General features: G+C 39.8%; 2 protein-coding genes across 4 annotated transcripts in view; both read right to left on the reverse strand.

The window, feature by feature from the left end:
* Positions 1-6,045, reverse strand: part of LOC145493006 (uncharacterized) — a 37,917-nt gene extending 31,872 nt beyond the window's left edge. Inside the window, exons 1-3 of one of the 3 annotated variants that reach the window (XM_081472411.1) lie at positions 2,875-6,045; positions 1,985-2,074; positions 1,277-1,364 (exon numbers count right to left, since the gene is read on the reverse strand). The gene's annotated coding sequence lies outside the window, so the exon portion shown is untranslated. Of the gene's footprint in view, positions 1-1,276; positions 2,075-2,874 lie in introns of all 3 variants that reach the window. The other 2 variants (XM_081472412.1, XM_081472410.1) reach the window with 2 other exon arrangements.
* Positions 6,046-6,281: 236 nt separating this feature from the next.
* On the reverse strand, positions 6,282-9,426 carry LOC145493027 (uncharacterized). Its single transcript, XM_081472433.1, has 2 exons — positions 9,118-9,426; positions 6,282-6,977 (listed from the first exon to the last, which is right to left on the reverse strand). The coding sequence occupies exons 1-2, from the start codon at positions 9,424-9,426 to the stop codon at positions 6,360-6,362; spliced, it is 927 nt and encodes a 308-aa protein (XP_081328559.1). The 3' UTR covers positions 6,282-6,359.
* Positions 9,427-19,081: the final 9,655 nt, after the last annotated feature.

Below are 19,081 nucleotides of genomic sequence, written 5' to 3' on the forward strand. Positions count from 1 at the left end.
AGTGAACCCTAGCATATGTAGTCTAATATGCAACAGTTCCATCAATTTTATTATCAACTTCACAAAGGTCTCATGGCAGGCCTAAATGTATAATGGATATTGTTAAAAAAAAAAAAAAAACATTACAAAAATTCTGCTTGTGAGGTGCTTCCCTAGAACTATAATTCATAATTGTCAGGAGCCCATTACCCGGAGCCTCCATATGAGTTGTACCCTTGAGTCAACCCTGTCCCGTATCTTTTTATTTTTAGAACTGTGATATCTGTGGGAGTTCTTCAATTTCCCGCGAAAACACGCTGATGTCCGCATAACTTCCTAAAAAATAATAAACTTTCCTCGCTTTTCGCCATCATTGAAATACTTTCGTGTCCTCTATGGTAATACGTCACATGCAGGCCACCACAGCTCTCTCATGATTCGCTATTATATTCGTGGGAGGTGCTTCTTAAAATAAAAAGATACGAGACAGGGTTGAATCAGAGGGTCAGTATAGAAGATGGAAGCTCCGGGTGATGGGCTCCTGTAATTGTCCACATCTGGAGTTTGCAATGCAACCCAAGTGGTAAAAGAAAAGTGTTAGTGTTGGTAATGTCTGTGTCATTCTAATGTAGTGGACACCCAAACACAACCAGGTTATCATATGAATTAACAGTGTCAGTGTAGGATGACTGGGGAATAAATTGATATAAAACATGTCAGGCAAGGGAAGTACCCCTTTTTGGCTATCAGCTTCCAATATTTGGATTGTCAAATTATGATGGAACATGTTGTGATTTATGTTGATTTTCCTTGTTGCATATTTTGCAGTACCAGAAAATATCCATACTCCCCCCCCCACAGAAGGGATTGGAATTTCCAGGGGGGTGGCCTGGGGGGTTCTCTAAGACCCAAAAGTTAAAGAAATGTATCAAGTTTAATTGGAATTTCCAGAGGGGTGGGGGTCTTGAAAAAAAATCCCTTCCGTGGGGAGGTATGTATATTTTCTGGAACTACACATTTTGATAAATGAAAATGAGACAAAGGAAAATAAAATCAAAAAGGAAAATTTTGTAACACAATGTATAAATTTGTATTGCTGTAAAATTATATTTTGAAGTTATTTGCCCCAATGGTATTCAACGTTGATCAAAGTCACGTGTCCAATGAACATCTCAGAATTCCAGTGTAGGCATAGAAGTCTGCTCATCAAAGCTAGAACTGGTTTTGAGAGGGCTGCCTTAGAGGTCAGTTTTTTTTTCTTTTTCAAAATGAATATTTCAGGACACAGGAAACACACCTTCCCTCTTCTGATCTTTAAGGAGGTCGATTTCCAATTGAACCTTCCTCGTCTTCAGTTTGTAGTATGTGGTAACTGTTTCAAAGTACTAAAGGAAAAATAGTCATTGTCTTCCCTAGAATTCAATGAATTATACTTCATAATATCCAACTGATCACTACCTCCTGGGAGATATTGAAGGCATGTTACTTTTGGTGGACTGCTAAGCAGCCAACCAATGAAACTGATATTATTCTAACAATATCCTAATAGCTCCATGTGTGTAGAAGTAGTATTATGGATAAGGTTCCCATATACTGTAGGGTTACTTAGTTCTGCTAACAAAAAATGTCATCTCATGTCTTTATGTTAAGTCCTAAATCAATTCCTGAAACACTGGCAGCTAGAAACTACGTACTGTAGCATCGCACTGTAGCATCGACTCCTTCAGTACAAAAACTAAATACAAAAGTATTAGTTACATTTATATTGGAGACACTCAGTAGCTATGGACTTAACAAGAGCAAAGTTTGAATAAAATTTAATTGCAGTGTATATAAAATTGTGAACTTTGTACATGTTGCTATTTTGTTACGTAGCATATCTAATATGTCACTTCAGTTCCATTTGTTGGTTTCGGCTTTTTTTGGTTAATTTGCAGACAGTAATAATAATACAGCCCAATGATTCATTCAGTTTGAAAATATACATTGTATGGTTGTATCTTACTTCGAGCTGGGCTTGTGCAAGTGTTTTTGGTGCAGACCTTTTCCTTGTTTGGCCCAGCTGATGGTCTGCCTGCGCACTGTAGTTAGAATCCTACAAGATTGAATCAAATTAGCTCTATTAGTAGTACAGTGTTTTTAGATTCCTGCAAGGTTGAATCATATTAGCTCTATTAGTAGCTGTTGTTGTCAAAGACAGTGCAGTTGGTTAATCTTGGATGACCATAAGTAATACTGTAATTATACTATTATTTAATTATATACAGTATAGGGAAGCCGGATGAAAATAGACACAATGCATTTTTTAATTACGTATAAACTGAACTGACACGTTTTTCACGCGGCTGCTTCAAAATAAATTTAATGTTTTGGACTACTTTACAGTGTTTGTTTTGACTTGTCACCTATTGACAGACATGGTTTGAGTTATCAAGGGTAAAATTATATGGAAAATGACCTGAAGGGAAACGAAAATTGCTTCCAGTTAGCGGGAGGTTCGAGTTATCGAGAGTAAAATTACAGTAATGTATGACAGAAATCCAGGGGAAATCGATTTTGGTTCGAGTGAGCGAAGGTTCGAGTTAACGGGAGTCGACTGTAGTTAAACGTGGGGCTCCCTGTGAATTAGTCTTTTTGGGCTCGCTACGCAATCTTCCTCCCAGAGCGTCTGCGTAGGGGGAGGCGCCCTGTGGATATTTCGCGGTGGATATTTCCATCCTTGGATGAAAGCAAGAAGAAGGAACTTGCCGTTAGTGGTCGACTCAAATGTTTGTGTATCGCCCTGCCCCAACCTCCAAAAGATGTTGACAGTACCGTACATATTTCAGTAATAGCTTATCCGAGTGAATCAAACTTATGACTGATTTTGGCTGTGAATTTCGCTGACGGTCTTACCCCCTTAGTTTGCTTGCTGCCCCTTGCTTCCTAGCGTTTCCTTTTCTTTTCGGTTTGTAGACTGATGTGGATTTAACGAATTGTTCATTGGATATACGCCAAAGTTTGTGGCTGCCCCTTTGATACAACTAACTGTCCTCTTACGCTTTCCCAGGTGACAAATATTCGATTGCCAAGTTCAAAATATATCTTTCAGCAACCAATAAGAATATCGAAAGAGCTTCACAGACTTACGTAGTCCGTCAGCTACTAATCAACTTGGTGCAGTTTGTTTGCTCGTGCATACGAACACGAAGGCAGGTAATTAATTCAATCTAGGAAACATTGTCGGTTTTGTGTTTGAAGGCTTGCCGGAAATACCTGTTAAATCAACCTTCAAAATATTTTTTTCTGAATTTATATTGTACACTTTATCTTATACGCACAAATGATTCTTACAAGGTCCACAGTTACCTCAAAACTCTACACGTTACCGCCAGGAGATTTGCAGAAGGGCCCCCATTGCATTAACCACAAACAAACCATTTTGACATACAGCGAAACTGAATAAATTTAAAAGAATCTAAATCCCTAGATGTGCATTGAAGGCCATAGAGTTGATTCAGTGTTGGGAGAGTCAGCAACTGCCTTTTCCCCTTAGCTTGTGTGGTACTGAGGGAATTGTAGGTTTGTCGATGTGTTTGTACGAAGTTTAGGCCTATCCTCTGGGACCAAATTATCGCTGTTATTTCGATTTATGGTCATTTTTGGCAGGGAAATTGTGACAATTTTAGGCGATTTTAGACGACTTAGACAACTAAAAATCATCACCTGCCTCATTGCACTTGATGATGACCTCAACTAGCTTAAATTACTTTGAATTGTGATTGACAGTCCATTGACACCACGTAGCGAAACGAACACAAACAGAAACTTAGCTAACCACGTTGCGGGATCACTGGTCTACTTCATGTTTCAGTTTCTGCGGAGTGGAGAAAAAGAACCCAAAGGTTTATTTTGTCGTCATGCTTCCGCAGCTATAAAATTCACCAGACACTCACTTATTCAAAGGCCACTCCGAGGCTCACAATTAGATCAGCTCAGGTTTTTACAATCTTTGACCGGGCGCTTGTCTAGCATGGGTACGAGATTTTGATGTAATATATTTAACAGGAGACAGCGTTTCATCGGGATATCTAAACACCGAGAAGAGAGTTGAAAACATGACGCGTAGCGGAGTATTTTTGACAAAATTCGAGGTGTTTGGATAACCGATGAAACACTGTCTCGAGTGTTTGATATATCTTCTCAATCCAAACAAAAACTAAGGAGTTATCGGAGAGAGTAAAATATTCAAAATCTATGCTAATTAAGACCGGGCATCCAAACGTCCTTCACGGTTGGGATTTTCTTTGTTTTAACCTGATGGATTATTAATGAGTTTGAGAAAGGCTTTGTGCATCAGTCACAAACATGCAGTTGCTTGGGTGCCAAAAACAAAGGCCGCCGTCCTTAAGCCCATAATGAGTCGGTTTACTTAGTGCGAGGCAACCATACCTCACCTCAGAAAGTTGTCTGCTTAGGTGAGTGTTCGCGAAGGTTAGAAGTAACAGTTATCATATTGCATGTTATTGAAAACCCAAAATGAAGTTGATGGTGTTATCCAGGATCGATGAGTACATACGGCTAATTGTGGGGAGGGGGGATGGTGGTAAGGAGAAAGGGAAGGGGTGCATCGTGAATATCTGACTTGAACAAATCCATCTCGGTCCATGACGTAACAAATATCGGCTGAAGGGCTCGAAAGCACCTTAAACAGTATCTACAGCTTATGCTGGAGACCTTAAGAACGTTGTACAAATTTTATTTGAAAACATGACATAATCACTAGGGTCATGAAAAATGTGATCATGTTCGGTTCAGTTGGTAATGCATGAGAACTTCTAATGCCTTTAGCGTTAAAAGTGCCACAGCACAAATCAGTTAGATTAGTCGTGCCTCATCAGCGATTACTCTCCAAACCACATTATTATGGAATACAAGGAAAGACACTCTCATGGATTAATTCCTGGCTTACAAATCGATCTCAGTGTGTTGTGGTGGATGGTAAAGCCTCAAGCTTTGTAAAAGTGACCTGAGGCGTGCCACAGGGCGCCTTCTTGGGACCACCCATGTTCCTGCTGTTTATAAATAACATTCATGAGAACAAAGACAGCAGTCTGAGATTATTTGCAGACGATGCCTTGCTATATCGAACAATTGATTCAACGAACGACTGTGCTATTTTAAAAAATAAAATCGAGAAGTTATCATCTTGGGCCAAGACATGGCAAATGCAGTTTAATGTGATCAAATGTCACAAAGTAACGTTATCACGGAAAAAGGAATATTTTTGACAGTTTAGTTTATTGGTGGTCATAAGATGTCCCCGGTGACGAGGCATCCCTAGCTGGGAATTATGTTAACTAGTGATTTAAGATGGAACTCTCATGTTAGTAATATTGTAAATAAGGCTAATAATTCTATTCTATTTCGCTTCACTCAGCCGAATAGAAAACATCTCTATTATAAGTAGAGGAGACAAATAATACAACAAATAGTGGAGAGAGCCGCCAGCAATAATCAAGTTTATTTACAAGAATCTGAGACGCGTAATACAGGTTACAAGCCAGAGAATATCAGAAAATGTCACCCGCTATTTTAAACAACGATATTAACAACAGGAAAAAACAGCCTCAAGTAAACTAGTCGGCATCAAGTGGTGTGATATTCACAAGGATTGGTATACAAAGGTCTGATTATCCCAATGGGAACTAATACAAAGCAACTTAAATAAACACCTAAAAGAAGTCAGTTGGCTTTGTTAAACGTAACCTATATATATCCTTGTTGTGAGAGTACAAAGCGTTCTGAATATGGTACCATCGTCAGACCGAATCTGGAGTACGCTACCGCTGTGTGGGATCCCTACCGGCAAGATCAGATTGATGCAATTGAAGCAGTTTAGCGACGTGCAGCTAGATTCATCAAATTAGACTACAGTAGAAACTCTGTTGCAAAGACGTTAGAGTCATTAAATCTAGATCCTTTAATCGTGAGACGGAGAAATCATAGACTGAATGTATTTCATTAAGCGGTTTAATAACAACTCAGTGGCACTGCCAATACCCGATTACTTTTAGATTATTTTTCTGGATCTTTTTCTAAATTGTCCTCTATAGCACCAAGTTGCAATCATGATTGCCATTTTTATAGCTTCTTTCCAAGAACATTAAGAGACATTAAGAGATATAGCGTTTTACAAGTAATTATTTAATTAGTTAATTAATTAATTAATTTATATATTACTTTATACTGATTGTATGCGAAAGTGTTATCAGTTATTAAATGTAGACGTAGATGTAAATATTGCAGACATCGTTCGAGAATTTACTTTAAAGGTCTTTAAATATGAAGGTAAAAGAAACTGACTAATTTTTACAACATTCCTCATTGTAATTAGCTGATTAGTAGTCGCCAGTTTTTCTAATGGTGACCTCAATAGACTTGATGCCAACTCTTTCTCCATGACTGCTTTTATAAACATCCAGAGTGAGATTATGGCTAACCATCAGTTGTTTCGTGAACTCTGCTGTCTTCAGGAAGCCTCCGCCATGTGTAGTGAAACACGAGCCCCATGGCTTGCCCAGCTTGAGAGTGAAGACAAACTGATCAGGGTAAAAGCTTGCAACTTGATCAGGAGTTGTCTTATTAAAACTTGTCTTGTTTGTCAGAGTTTCTCCAGGCGTGCCTTCAATTCCATAGCAGGGGTAGCTTTTGTCATAATTTCGTCTGTCTGGTGCTTCAAATCCAATGAAGTTGATTCCGTCCGACACACCATATCTGATATCGCTGTCAAGTGTTTGCCCAATGCTGACGTCATTGGCTACTGTTATTTTAACGGTCAGCGGAGTTGCATCTAGCAAGACACCAGCTTCCACCAAGGGAACTTTTAAAATAGCCGCGTCTTTTGTCAAGCTTGCGTTGAATGTTATCTGGTCAGGCGAGGTGTTATGATGGGCATCGATGAGAGAGGCGTGTGTCTCGAGCCACAGAGGCGTCATGTAAAACTCTTGATATATCTCCTGTTTGTGTTAAATAACGTGTTTCGTGTTATTTGTTTTGAATGTCCATGAAAGCAGTTACAGTGGGAAAAAAGTACGTGAAGCGTACCCCTCAACGTTGCATTAATGAATTGATTCGGCTCTACAAACACCAACACTCTAAATTATAACCCGGATAGAGGACCCGAGTGAAAACGAGCCAAGGTTGATGTGGATTTGTCTCTAAATCAGTTTTAATTCATTTATTTTATTTATTTAACTAATATCAGAGAGTCCGTGTTTGAAGTGACATGAATCACTGTGATTCGAGTCTTTCGATTTTAAGTAGATTAATTGACACCAGGAGCCATAATCGGGAACGGAGACCGTAAGTCTCGGGATTCGCGTGTACCTATGATATGAGACAATTTTTCTATTTTTAGAACAAATTGCGCCATCCTGACGTCATATATCCGCGCGGATTCACGCACATGTCGGGGGCTCTCGCGTGAATGTTGTCACGTTGCGTGATCAAATGGTGAGAGTTGAGAGATTCTCTTGCGTATTTTTCACAGCGATGGCAGGGAATAAGGCAGGGAATACGAACCAGGGCGCTTATATGTAGTTTTATGCTCTGAGCTAACGGAAAAGGTGGGTTTTTCAGGGTCGAAAACAAGACTTCAATCTCGTGCTGGGAATGAATAATAAGATCTGCTCACGCTAGTTGTAAGCTTACGCGTATGTTTTTGCGTTTGTTCTGACTTAAGAATATAGCAAGAAAACTCTCCACTCTGGTATCGAGTTAATTTGTGAGTTTCTCAGACAATGGTTCATCATAACCAAAACCTGTTTTGACGGTTTCTTATTGTTTCTGCTTGTTTGGTGAGTTTGCAAAAGTTTTTGAGAGGAAAGTCTGACGCGTACAATTAGCTCATTTGCATAGTGCAGTTCGTGCACTTTCAAGTCCGAGTCGGTGTTTTCAATTGTCAACAAATCTTGACAAAGATTTCTTTCGTTATCTTTTGTGCTGAGCTGCTGTAGCAAATTTCACGGACGCAAAAAAGGCTACTAGCATCATGTGTGTTTCTTCAACATAAGCATAGTGAAGTTTTACACTGCGAAAATGAAAATAGACAAGGAGTTTTGATAACTCGATCAACAAAATCGAAATCGTTATTCCAAGTTGATTAAAGAAAGCGTCATCGTAACTTTGCTGATTATTTCTGCTTTATTCACATATTTTCAGTTTAGCTTTTAATATGTTCTCAAACATTTATCAATCTTAAACATATTTAAAAACTATAGAGTTATTGTTTGAGTTCGATGTACGCTTTCACACGAAAGTGCGGTGGAAGTACAATTTGTCATGTTTACTGACTGTACAAAACACGCATCGGCGGGCGCTCTCATTCATCGGCAACAGAGAATTTACTGGATTTTTACACGAATAAAACTGAGCAGTATTTACGGACGTAAAGTTATTGGGCCTTGATGAAACATCAAGCGTTGCTTACAATTCAAGCGAAACTCAAACTAGCAATTATTTTGTTTTACTTTTCGGTCGCGATAGACTGACAAATTCCTCGCAAGCGTGTGGCAAGAGGAGCTAGGAAACTATGAAGTCCTGAAGCTCTGCTATATCTAAATATATCCAGCTAGTTTTTTGCTGTGTAATGGAAAAGCTGTTAATCTTCAACATATGTGAAATTTAAAGTGGAGTAATGTACAGCTCATGTAAAAGAAGCATCCGTCGGAACACAACTTGGTCAGCGATATATGTAAGCTTACAGCAGAACATACCTAAATTCGACACTGTCTTACTTCACTCAAACTGGAGCAGCTTACGACGAAAATACTTAAGCAAAATTCCAACAGACGTAAACGCGTTAACTTGTGGGCCAAAAGCATGAAACATTTCGGGAATTTGGGACGCCATTTCCCCCGCGCGACATCCGCAAAAATCCTCGCAGCATGTACGCGCGTGTGCCGCAGGCGATGGCGCAATTTGTTCTAAAAATAGAATTATTGTCCCATATCATGGGGACAACCTCAATACTAGAAATGGCGCGCGCTTACGGTCTCCGTCCCCGATTATGGCTCCTGTTGACACCTATCAGTCAAAAGACCTGCTGTATGATAAGGTGTGCTAAGGCCCCAGAGAAAAAAAGAAACGTTAATTTACCTTATAAGGATAGTCGCTGTAGCCATGTCCTTCTTTAGACCCATAATCCCACGGGTGAGTGTATCTATCGGCGTCGTTCAGTTCACAGAGCAAGTCTTCAAAGCGGAAATTGATGCTCTTACACCGCGGGTCAGCGGTGCATTCGACCAAACAGTCTCCTAAACTATTTGCACTTCCGTTTGATATGACGTGACCAGTCAGGTAACTTCCTTTTATGGATCGTACAGGTTTGTTGCACTGTTGAGACGAGCTTGTTGTGATCAATATGACGAGTAAACATATCAAACTCACCATCGCCGTTTGTCTCATATTAACCTGGAAAAATAGCAAAACAAAGTTAATGTTATTTTGGCTACAGAAGACCTTTACTTCTTCGCTTATTGTAGATACTATTAACTAAAACATTATTTAAAGTTCGTGAAAAAATTAATTAAGAATCGTTAAATGACCTCGAGAAGCGCTAAAAACTGTTTTGGAGCTAAAGTTTAAAATGGATAGCTAAAGACGGTTCAGTGTTACATTTCAGTCGACTCCCCATAACTCGAAACTTCAAGGGAAATTGAAAAAGGTTCGAGTTATCGGGAGTTCGAGTTATCGAGAGTTCGAGTTATCGGGAGTTGAGATCAAATGATCGGAAATAAGGAAAAACCGGTGTTTAATGTTTTTCTCCTCATACAGTGTACATTTTAACCAAATTTAATTACAGAATGGAGAAGTCGAGCGAAAATAGCATAATACATCTCTAAAATAGTGTATAAATCGGTATGTAACGTAACCTGAAAAATATAACAAAGGAACGGTAGCCAGGAGAAGTCCAGGAACTGTGAACTGTACAGGTTTTTTTTTAAAAGAGAACAATGTCGGGCTACTGGTACAAAGCTCATCCTATTTACATTTTCAAAAAATCATGCGATTTCCCTTTTCTATACATGCAGTGTATATTCTAATCAAATTTAATTATACGGTATTGGGAAGCCGAATGAAAATGAAACAATACAATTCTTAATTTCGTATGTATTGAACTGACACGTTTTGTGTAACGTAAAAGAAAGGAAAACGTTCACGCAGCTGCTTCAAACAAATTTCATGTTTTGGACTACAGTACAGTGTTTGTTTTGACTTGTCACCTATTGGCTGACATGGTTTGAGTTATCAAGGGTAAAATTATATGGAAAATGACCTGAAGGGAAATGAAAATTGCTTCCAGCTAGCGGGAGGTTCGAGGGTAAAATTACAGTAATGTACGACAGAAATCCAGGAGAAATCGATTTTGGTTTGAGTTAGCGCGCGGTTCGAGTTAACAGGATTCGACTGTAGTTAAACGTGGGCCTCCCTGTGAATTAGTCTTTTTGGGCTCGCTACGCAATCTTCCTCCCAGAGCGTCTGCGTAGGGGGAGGCGCCCTCTGGATATTTTGTGGTGGATATTTCCATCCTTGGATGAAAGCAAAAAGGAACTTGCCGTTAGTGATCGACTCAAATGTTTGTGTGTCGCCCTGCCCCAACCTCCAAAAGATATTGACAGTACCCTACATATTTCAGCAATAGCTTACTCGAGTGAATAAAACTTATGACTGACTTTGGCTGTGAATTTCGCTGACGGTCTTACCCCCTTGTTTTGCTTGCTGCCCCTTGCTTCCTAGCGCTTCCTTCTCTTTTTGGTTTGTAGACTGATGCGCATTTGACGACTCACAGACTTAAGTAGTCCGTTATCTACTAATCAACTTGGTGCAGTTTGTTTGCTCGTGCATACGAACACGAAGGCAGGTAAGAAAATCTGGGAAAAATTGTCGGTTTTTTGTTCGAAGGCTTGCCGGTAATACCTGTTAAATTAAACCTTCAAAACATATATATTTATCTTATACGCATTAATGATTCTCAGAGGGTCTACAGTTACCCTAACTCTACACGTTACGGTAAGGAGATTTACAGAAGGGCCCCCATTGCATTAACCACAATAAAACCATTATAAATACAGCGAGACTGAATAAATTTAAGAGTCCCTGTCCATAAATGTGGAAAATAACTCGGCAAGGGTCGAAAATTCGATTTCGCTCATATTCCTATGGTAGATAGGCTAGGGCATGACAAAAACTACCGGATAGGTTTTTTGGCAAAATATCCTTTTATTCCAAAGAAATATGCACCATTTTATTAAACAAGTTTGAGAGCCTCGCATGGAAAACCACATCATTCTTCCTTCTTTAAAACACTCAAATATTTTTGTGCAATGTTTAATTGTGTACCGAGTTGATTTTAGGGAATGTTGCGGTTTTTGTTGGGTGCAGAATAATTAAATTTCGAAGACATGTATTTCATTCACTTAAAAGTACTTCGTCAAAATAATTGATTTTCACCATGTGCGAAACCTTCAAATGGATTAAGCTTCTGGTGGTTGAATCGCAGAAGGATGGTCTACAGATTCCTGTAAAAGTTTCTTTGGGCAAATGATTGTGAGCGACGCAAGAGCTTTTCAAAGTACGTTAAAAATGCAGATATTTGACCATCCGTCGTCAAATTTCAATTTACGGGTTAGACATATATTTTAGCAAGCGCCACATGTCTTGAGCTATATTAAGTTGAAATAGACACAGAGCTGATAATTTCGAAATGTTCTAACCTTATTTGCTGTAAAAGACAGGTCCAAAAGCCGATTTGACGTGTTTCTGTCACCATTCGTCGCACATAAAGCAGAAGTTTGCTTTCGTTTACACAACGTCCGATGTACATCGCGAACTGTCAACTTATCTAATGGTCGAATACCATGAATCTCTGACCCTCTTTCGACACATATGATCACCACTGCATCTAAGTCAAAAACGGCTAAGGGATTTGTAGATAGTTGCTTGCTTTGCACTACACCAAAATATTGCGTTTGATCATCGTTTGATCTCTTGCTACTTGAATCCTTGCTTGCAGCGGTTCCTTGTTTGTTCGTCACGCAATGCTGTCATCCCATTTTAGGGGGTAGGGGTAGGACAATTTCTATCCTAATACGTAAGGCTCCGTAAGGCTCGGAACCAAAGGGAGCACATAATCCTGTTGAGTAGGAAGAGATTAAATTAGGCAATGGAAAGAATGAATAGTTAACCATTGCCCGTGTTGTCATCTTTTACTAGACAACCGCTACCTACCCGCCCTGCGTAAACACTGTAACGCTAAACTCGTACCTACAATCTTGGACAAAATAAATGGAACATCTGGACCACCCCTCCCCCCATTTCAATGATGCCAAAATGGTGCGCTTTTGCTCCTTCGCGCCTTCATCATTGTTTTTGGGAGGATGGGCGATAATTGTTCCATTTTATTCTGTCCAAGATTGCAATCTTGGACAAAATAAATGGAACATCTGGACCACCCCTCCCCCCATTTAATGATGCCAAAATGGCGCGCTTTTGCTCCTTCGCGCCTTCATCATTGCTTTGGGGGGGATGGGGGATAATTGTTCCATTTTATTCTGTCCAAGATTGTAGGTCTTTTCGCGCTGTGCAATTATTTTTGGTTTACTTATAATACAGTGGGCTACCCGCGGGGAAATGGGAGGTGGCTGCTTAATAGGGGTTGGTGTACCTTGAATATTTTTTCACCATCGGGCTATAAATTTCTTAGTGAACATGGAGTCAATTCAAGAAATTAGCAGCTCCTATTATTGCTCCGTCCATTGCAAAATTAATTAATTATTCCTTCGTCACATCAGTTTTTCCTCAGCGCTGGAAGACTGCAAAAGTCACTCCGTTATTTAAAGGTGCGGATCCAGAAAACGCAAACAACTATCGTCCGATATCAGTGTTGCCAGTACTTTCCAAGGCAATAGAGAGGCATGTACACGACTCACTTTATAGTTATTTCTGTGTCAATAACTTAATTTATTCTAAGCAGTCTGGTTTTCGTAAGCGTCACAGTACAGAAACTGCTCTTATTGGAATTATCGACGAACTGCTGTTCAACCTTGACAGTGATCGCGTGAGTGGTATGATTTTAATTGATTATTGCAAGGCTTTCGACATGGTTGATCACTCGATTCTACTGCAAAAACTTCAAGCATATGGGCTTGACAACAAATCGTTAATCTGGTTTCGATCATATCTGAATGAAAGGCGCCAGTTGGTATCTATGGGTAACATAGAATCCCCTACTGCTTGTGTTCGTCATGGCGTACCTCAAGGCTCAATTCTGGGTCCCTTGCTTTTCATCGCCTTTATTAACGATCTTCAGCTACATGTGAGCTCGGCTCAAATTGACCTATACGCAGACGACACGACGTTAACCTCCGCTGCTAACTTTGATTCCGTTGGTGTTTTACAAAGTTCACTAACTACAGCAATTTCTGAGGTCGACCAATGGGCAACAGCTAATAAACTCCCTCTCAATGAGAGCAAGGCAAAAGTGCTTACCATTACTGGCAAGCGACTTTCTACCAGAATTAACCATGACCTTGCTGTAGTTGTTAATGGAAAACAACTGGAGAATGTTCGTTGTGCAAAGCTTTTGGGACTAGAAATCGACCAAGAACTAACTTTTATCCCTCATGTGGAGAAATTGAGTAAAAAGCTCTCGCAGCGGATAGGTATTTTAAAGAGAATTAAATATTGTCTACCTCTAAAACATCGACTTATTTTCTATAACACTATGATAAGACCGGTAATTGATTATGTAAATGTGGTTTGGACGAGCTGTGATAAACATTGCCTTAACCGTGTTCTAAAGTTGCAGAAGAGGGCTGCTAGAGTTATTCTAGACGCCGATTGTCAAGCCTCCTCCGTCAAACTGTTCAATAAACTAAACTGGATACCATTTTTCGAACAGGCTAAACTAACTAAATGCTGTATTATATACAAGCGTTTACAGGGGCATGTACCAACCTATCTTAAAAGTTTACTTAAGCTTACTAGCGACACTCATTCACGGCAGACTAGGTATGCCAACTTCAATATTGCTCGCCCTGTTATCAAACGTAAAACTGAAGGAGGAAGAACATTTACTCTGACTGCCTGTCAAGTCTGGAACAGCTTACCGCTATCAATGCGGAAAATAGCGTCGCTTAATTCTTTTAGGAACTCTCTTTGGAAAAAATTTTTTGAAGAACAGCAGCTTTTAAATCATTTTATCCTGTGATTTAGTTATACTTTTGTATTTTAAATTGATTTTATCTCTTATCTATTGTATTTTTATTCGTTATATTATCTCATATTTATGCCATAGTTTTAACATCCATATTGTACATAATTTTTAGAGGACCGCTGGTTTGTTAGTATTTTTATACTATTTTAGTGCTACCCTCTTTAAATAAAGTCTTTACCTACTTACTTACTTACTTACTTACAATCATCATAGACGTCATCCTCGGAGATCCAGGGCCAGTTATTGGGAGCGGGGAAAAGTCTTAACGGTAGCCTACGTGTAGCCGTATCCACCCCCCGAGGAAAAACGGGAGGGAGGGAACGTCTACGAAGAGCTGACACGAATCGTGTTATGTGACGTCACAGTAATTTATGTAAGTTATGCAAACAAATTATATTTTCTGTCTGTACTCGTGTCCTCGCGCAGACAAAGACCTCGTAAATATTTATTCTTTCGAGTTTATTTGCAAGTCAATGTCCCTTTTCAGTCCCCTTTTCAAGTGTATATTGTGTTTTAAAGAGATTGAAAAGGATTACGAGCGATGTTTGGTCCAAAGCAAGAAGAAGACAATCTTTGATGTAAACGTCGCGCTCGCAAATTTGGAGTTCCATGTGTACGCTACATCAGAGTACATTTGTAGGCAGTGTCATGTTCTCCTCAAGAAGAGAAATAATTTGCAGGAGAACCTGGAAGAATTACAAAAATCTATGAGAATCAACTACGCCACAAGTTTGAAGAAAGTTGGCCTTGTTTTCGAGCCGAAAAATTCGCTAGAATGCGCGAATTTAAGTTCGAAGAGGTTGACTAGCCTAAGCGACCTCTGCGGTTCGTGACATTTGTACATTTGCCGTTCTCTGTTCGGTCACTTGACCTTTTTTGTCGCTTCACTCGTGTTTATGAAGGGCACTTCATGTTGTGTAATAAGAAGGAATTTTGAGTAAAGTTGAGCCGTTAGATCGTGCTATGGCAAATTTTTAAAGGTCATAGGTCTGCATAGTTTCCGCTGTTATCTGCATGTCGCTTCGTAGAGTTTGACACCTCTGTAATTTTCCATGTGTTTATGCATTGTTTAGGCTCATTTCTATTGCAAGATATGCTCTCAAGTCTCCACGAATTTGCTTTTGGGGGACAAAATATAAAAATTTACCGTGAACATGTTGCTTTATACTTGCATTCTATATTGTGACGCCGGGCCCGGCTGTGATTAGAGCTGTTTTTACAAGTACAGTAGGAAGATTCTTATCACGCATATCATATTTGTTGTTGGTCATTCTGGCACCACATGATTCAAATGTAGCTGTTTACGCGCACGTCTGTTGACTGTTTTGCGTGTTGTATATGCCATTGTTCGGCTTAGTTCAGGCAAGACCATGGTTTCGATCCTCCATGCGGATCTCATCAGTTGCCGGAATTTCTAAAATGCTCAGAACGTCTGTAGTTGCCACTTACTAGCGCAACTCTAAACTCGTACAGATGTGAGAATGTGAGACATTTTGCGGCTTGGCACAAATCTATTTTAGCCAATCAGTATACTCGAAAGTATTGCTCGCGGTCTTTATCCAATAAGGAACCATTATATATATCCATGCAAAAGCGTGACGTCACATAACACGATTCGTGTCAGCTCTTCGTAGACGTTCCCTCCCTCCCGTTTTTCCTCGGGGGGTGGGTACGGCTACACGTAGGCTATCTTAACGGGTGAGAAAAAAGTTCGGGCGAAGACCCGCTTACACTTTTTCCCCGCCCCCACTAACTGCCCCTGGGTCTCCGAGAATGACGGCTATCATGATTGTCTTGAATTGACTCCATGTTTACTAAGAAATTTAGCTAAATTTATAACCTGATAGTGAAGAAATATTCAAGGTACACCAACCTCATTTCCCCGAGGGTAGCCCACTGTATTATATGTAAACCGAAAATACCGTAAATCCTCGAATTAGCGCCCCCCCTCCTGGAATAAGCGCCCCCTTCGAATAAACGCCCCTCCTATCGGCCGAAATTTAAAATAAGCGCCCCCTCCCCTCCCCTACCCCCATTTTGTGGACGAGTAACGAGACAACAAAGGGTGTATAGCTTTCGTCGTGTAGTATTAGATTTGTACATTGTTTCAGTTTGTGAACACGTTTAGTGAACACGTTGAACACGTTAAGTACTAACAGTGCCGCGATTTAAACTGTAGGATCAGCTTTTTATGTCAATAAACAGCTTATGTTGGTGTTTACGCGCAGATGATGTATTAAAAGAATGATCATGTCAGGCTACGATTTGGGAAAAATTAAATAAGCGCCCCCGTCTTATCCTAAATTTGAAATAAGCGCCCCGGGCGCTAATTCGAAGATACGGTAATTGCACAGCGCGAAAAGACCGAGGTATGAGTTTAGCGTTACAGTGTTTACGCAGAGCGGGTAGGTAGCGGTTGTCTAGTAAAAGATGACAACACGGGCAATGGTTAACTATTCATTCTTTTCATTGCTTAATTTAATCTCTTCCTACTCAACAAGATTGTGTGCTCCCTTTGGTTCCGAGCCTTACGGAGCCTTACGTAGCCTTACGTATTAGGATAGAAATTGTCCTACCCGTACCCCCTAAAATGGGATGACAGCATTGCGTGACGAACAAACAAGGAACCGCTGCAAGCAAGGATTCAAGCAGCAAGAGATCAAACGATGATCAAACGTAATATTTTGGTGTAGTGCAAAGCAAGCAACTATCTACAAATCCCTTAGCCGTTTTTGACTTAGATGCAGTGGTGATCATATGTGTCGAAAGAGGGTCAGAGATTCATGGTATTCGACCATTAGATAAGTTGACAGTTCGCGATGTACATCGGACGTTGTGTAAACGAAAGCAAACTTCTGCTTTATGTGCGACGAATGGTGACAGAAACACGTCAAATCGGCTTTTGGACCTGTCTTTTACAGCAAATAAGGTTAGAACATTTCGAAATTATCAGCTCTGTGTCTATTTCAACTTAATATAGCTCAAGACATGTGGCGCTTGCTAAAATATATGTCTTACCCGTAAATTGAAATTTGACGACGGATGGTCAAATATCTGCATTTTTAACGTACTTTGAAAAGCTCTTGCGTCGCTCACAATCATTTGCCCAAAGAAACTTTTACAGGAATCTGTAGACCATCCTTCTGCGATTCAACCACCAGAAGCTTAATCCATTTGAAGGTTTCGCACATGGTCAAAATCAGTTATTTTTACGAAGTACTTTTAAGTGAATGAAATACATGTCTTCGAAATTTAATTATTTTGCACCCAACAAAAACCGCAACATTCCCTAAAATTAACCCAGTACACAATTAAACATTGCACAAAAATATTTGAGTGTTCTAAAGAAGGAAGAATGATGTGGTTTTGCATGCGAGGCTCTCAAACTTGTTTAATAAAATGGTGCGTCAAATGACGATTTTAACGGACTTTGGTAATTTGCATATTTCTTTGAAATAAAATGATATTTTGCCAAAAAGACTATCCGGTAGTTTTTGTCATGCCTTAGCCTATCTACCATAGGAATATGAGCGAAATCGAATTTTCGACCCTTGCCGCGAAATTAAGAATTTGTCTGATTTTTACAGGCAGGCACTCTTTAAAGAATCTAAATCCCTAGGTGTGCATTGAAGGCCATAAAGTTGACTTGTGTCGGGGGGTGTCAACAACTGCCTTTTCCCCTTAGCTTGTGTGGTACTGAGGGAATTGAAGGTTTGTCGATGTGTTTGTACGAAGTTTAGGCCTATCCTCTGGGACCAAATTATCGCTGTTATTTCGATTTATGGTGATTTTTGGCAGGGAAATTGTGACAATTTTAGGCGATTTTAGACGACTTAGACAACTAAAAGTCATCACCTGCCTCATTGCACCTGTTGATGACCCGGAACTAGCTTAAATTACTTTGAATTGTGATTGACAGTCCATTGACACCACGCAGCGAGACGAACATGAACAGAAATTTAGCTAACCGTTGCGGGAACACTGGTCTACTTCACCTTTCAGTTTCTGCGGAGTGGAGGAAACGAACCCAAAGGTTTATTTTGTCGTCATGCTTCCGCAGCTATAAAATTCACCAGACACTCACTTGTTCAAAGGCCAATCCGAAACTCACAATCAGATCAGCTCAGCGTTTTACAATCTTTGACCGGGCGCTTATCTAGCATGCCGGTACGAGCCCGGGGGGGTACTCCCTTATATCGGCTATATAGGTATGTGCGGCTCCAAAGGGTATGGTTTTTCAGCCGTTTTGGTCATAAATAGGGTATAGATGTTAGCTGATTTTGGTCATAAATAGGGTATGGTTTTTGCACTCTAGCCTTGATATGGGTAAGTTTTTAAGAGTGCCTGCCTGTAAAAATCAGACATATTTTTAATTTCGCGGCAAGGGTCGAAAATTCGATTTCGCTCAAATTCTTATGGTAGATAGGCTAGGGCATGACAAAAACTACTGGATAGTTTTTTTGGCAAAATATCCTTCTATTTCAAAGAAATATGCAAATTACCAAAGTCCGTTAAAATCGTCATTTGACGCACCATTTTATCAAGCAAGTTTGATAGCCTCGCATGCAAAACCACATCATTCTTCCGTCTTTAAAACACTCAAATATTTTTGTGCAATGTTTAAATGTGTACTGGGTTGATTTTAGGGAATGTTCCGTTGTCTTTTTGGGTGCAAAATAATTAAATTTCGAAGACATGTATTTCATTCACTCAAAAGTACTTCGTGAATATAATTAATTTTCACCATGTGCGAAACCTTCAAATGGATTAAGCTTCTGGTGGTTGAATTGCAGAAGGATGGTCTACAGATTCCTGTAAAAATTTCTTTGGGCAAATGATTGTGAG

This window comes from Orbicella franksi, chromosome 7, assembly GCF_964199315.1.
Source record: "Orbicella franksi chromosome 7, jaOrbFran1.1, whole genome shotgun sequence".
Classification (NCBI taxonomy): Eukaryota; Metazoa; Cnidaria; class Anthozoa; order Scleractinia; family Merulinidae; genus Orbicella; species Orbicella franksi.

Bases quoted from the DNA above. Each gene is read 5' to 3' on its own strand.
- LOC145493027 (XM_081472433.1), bottom strand. From the start codon at position 9,426: ATGAGACAAACGGCGATGGTGAGTTTGATATGTTTACTCGTCATATTG. The intron at 6,978-9,117 runs GTAAATTAACGT...TAACACAAACAG, and splicing joins ACAGCGACTATCCTTATAAG to GAGATATATCAAGAGTTTTA.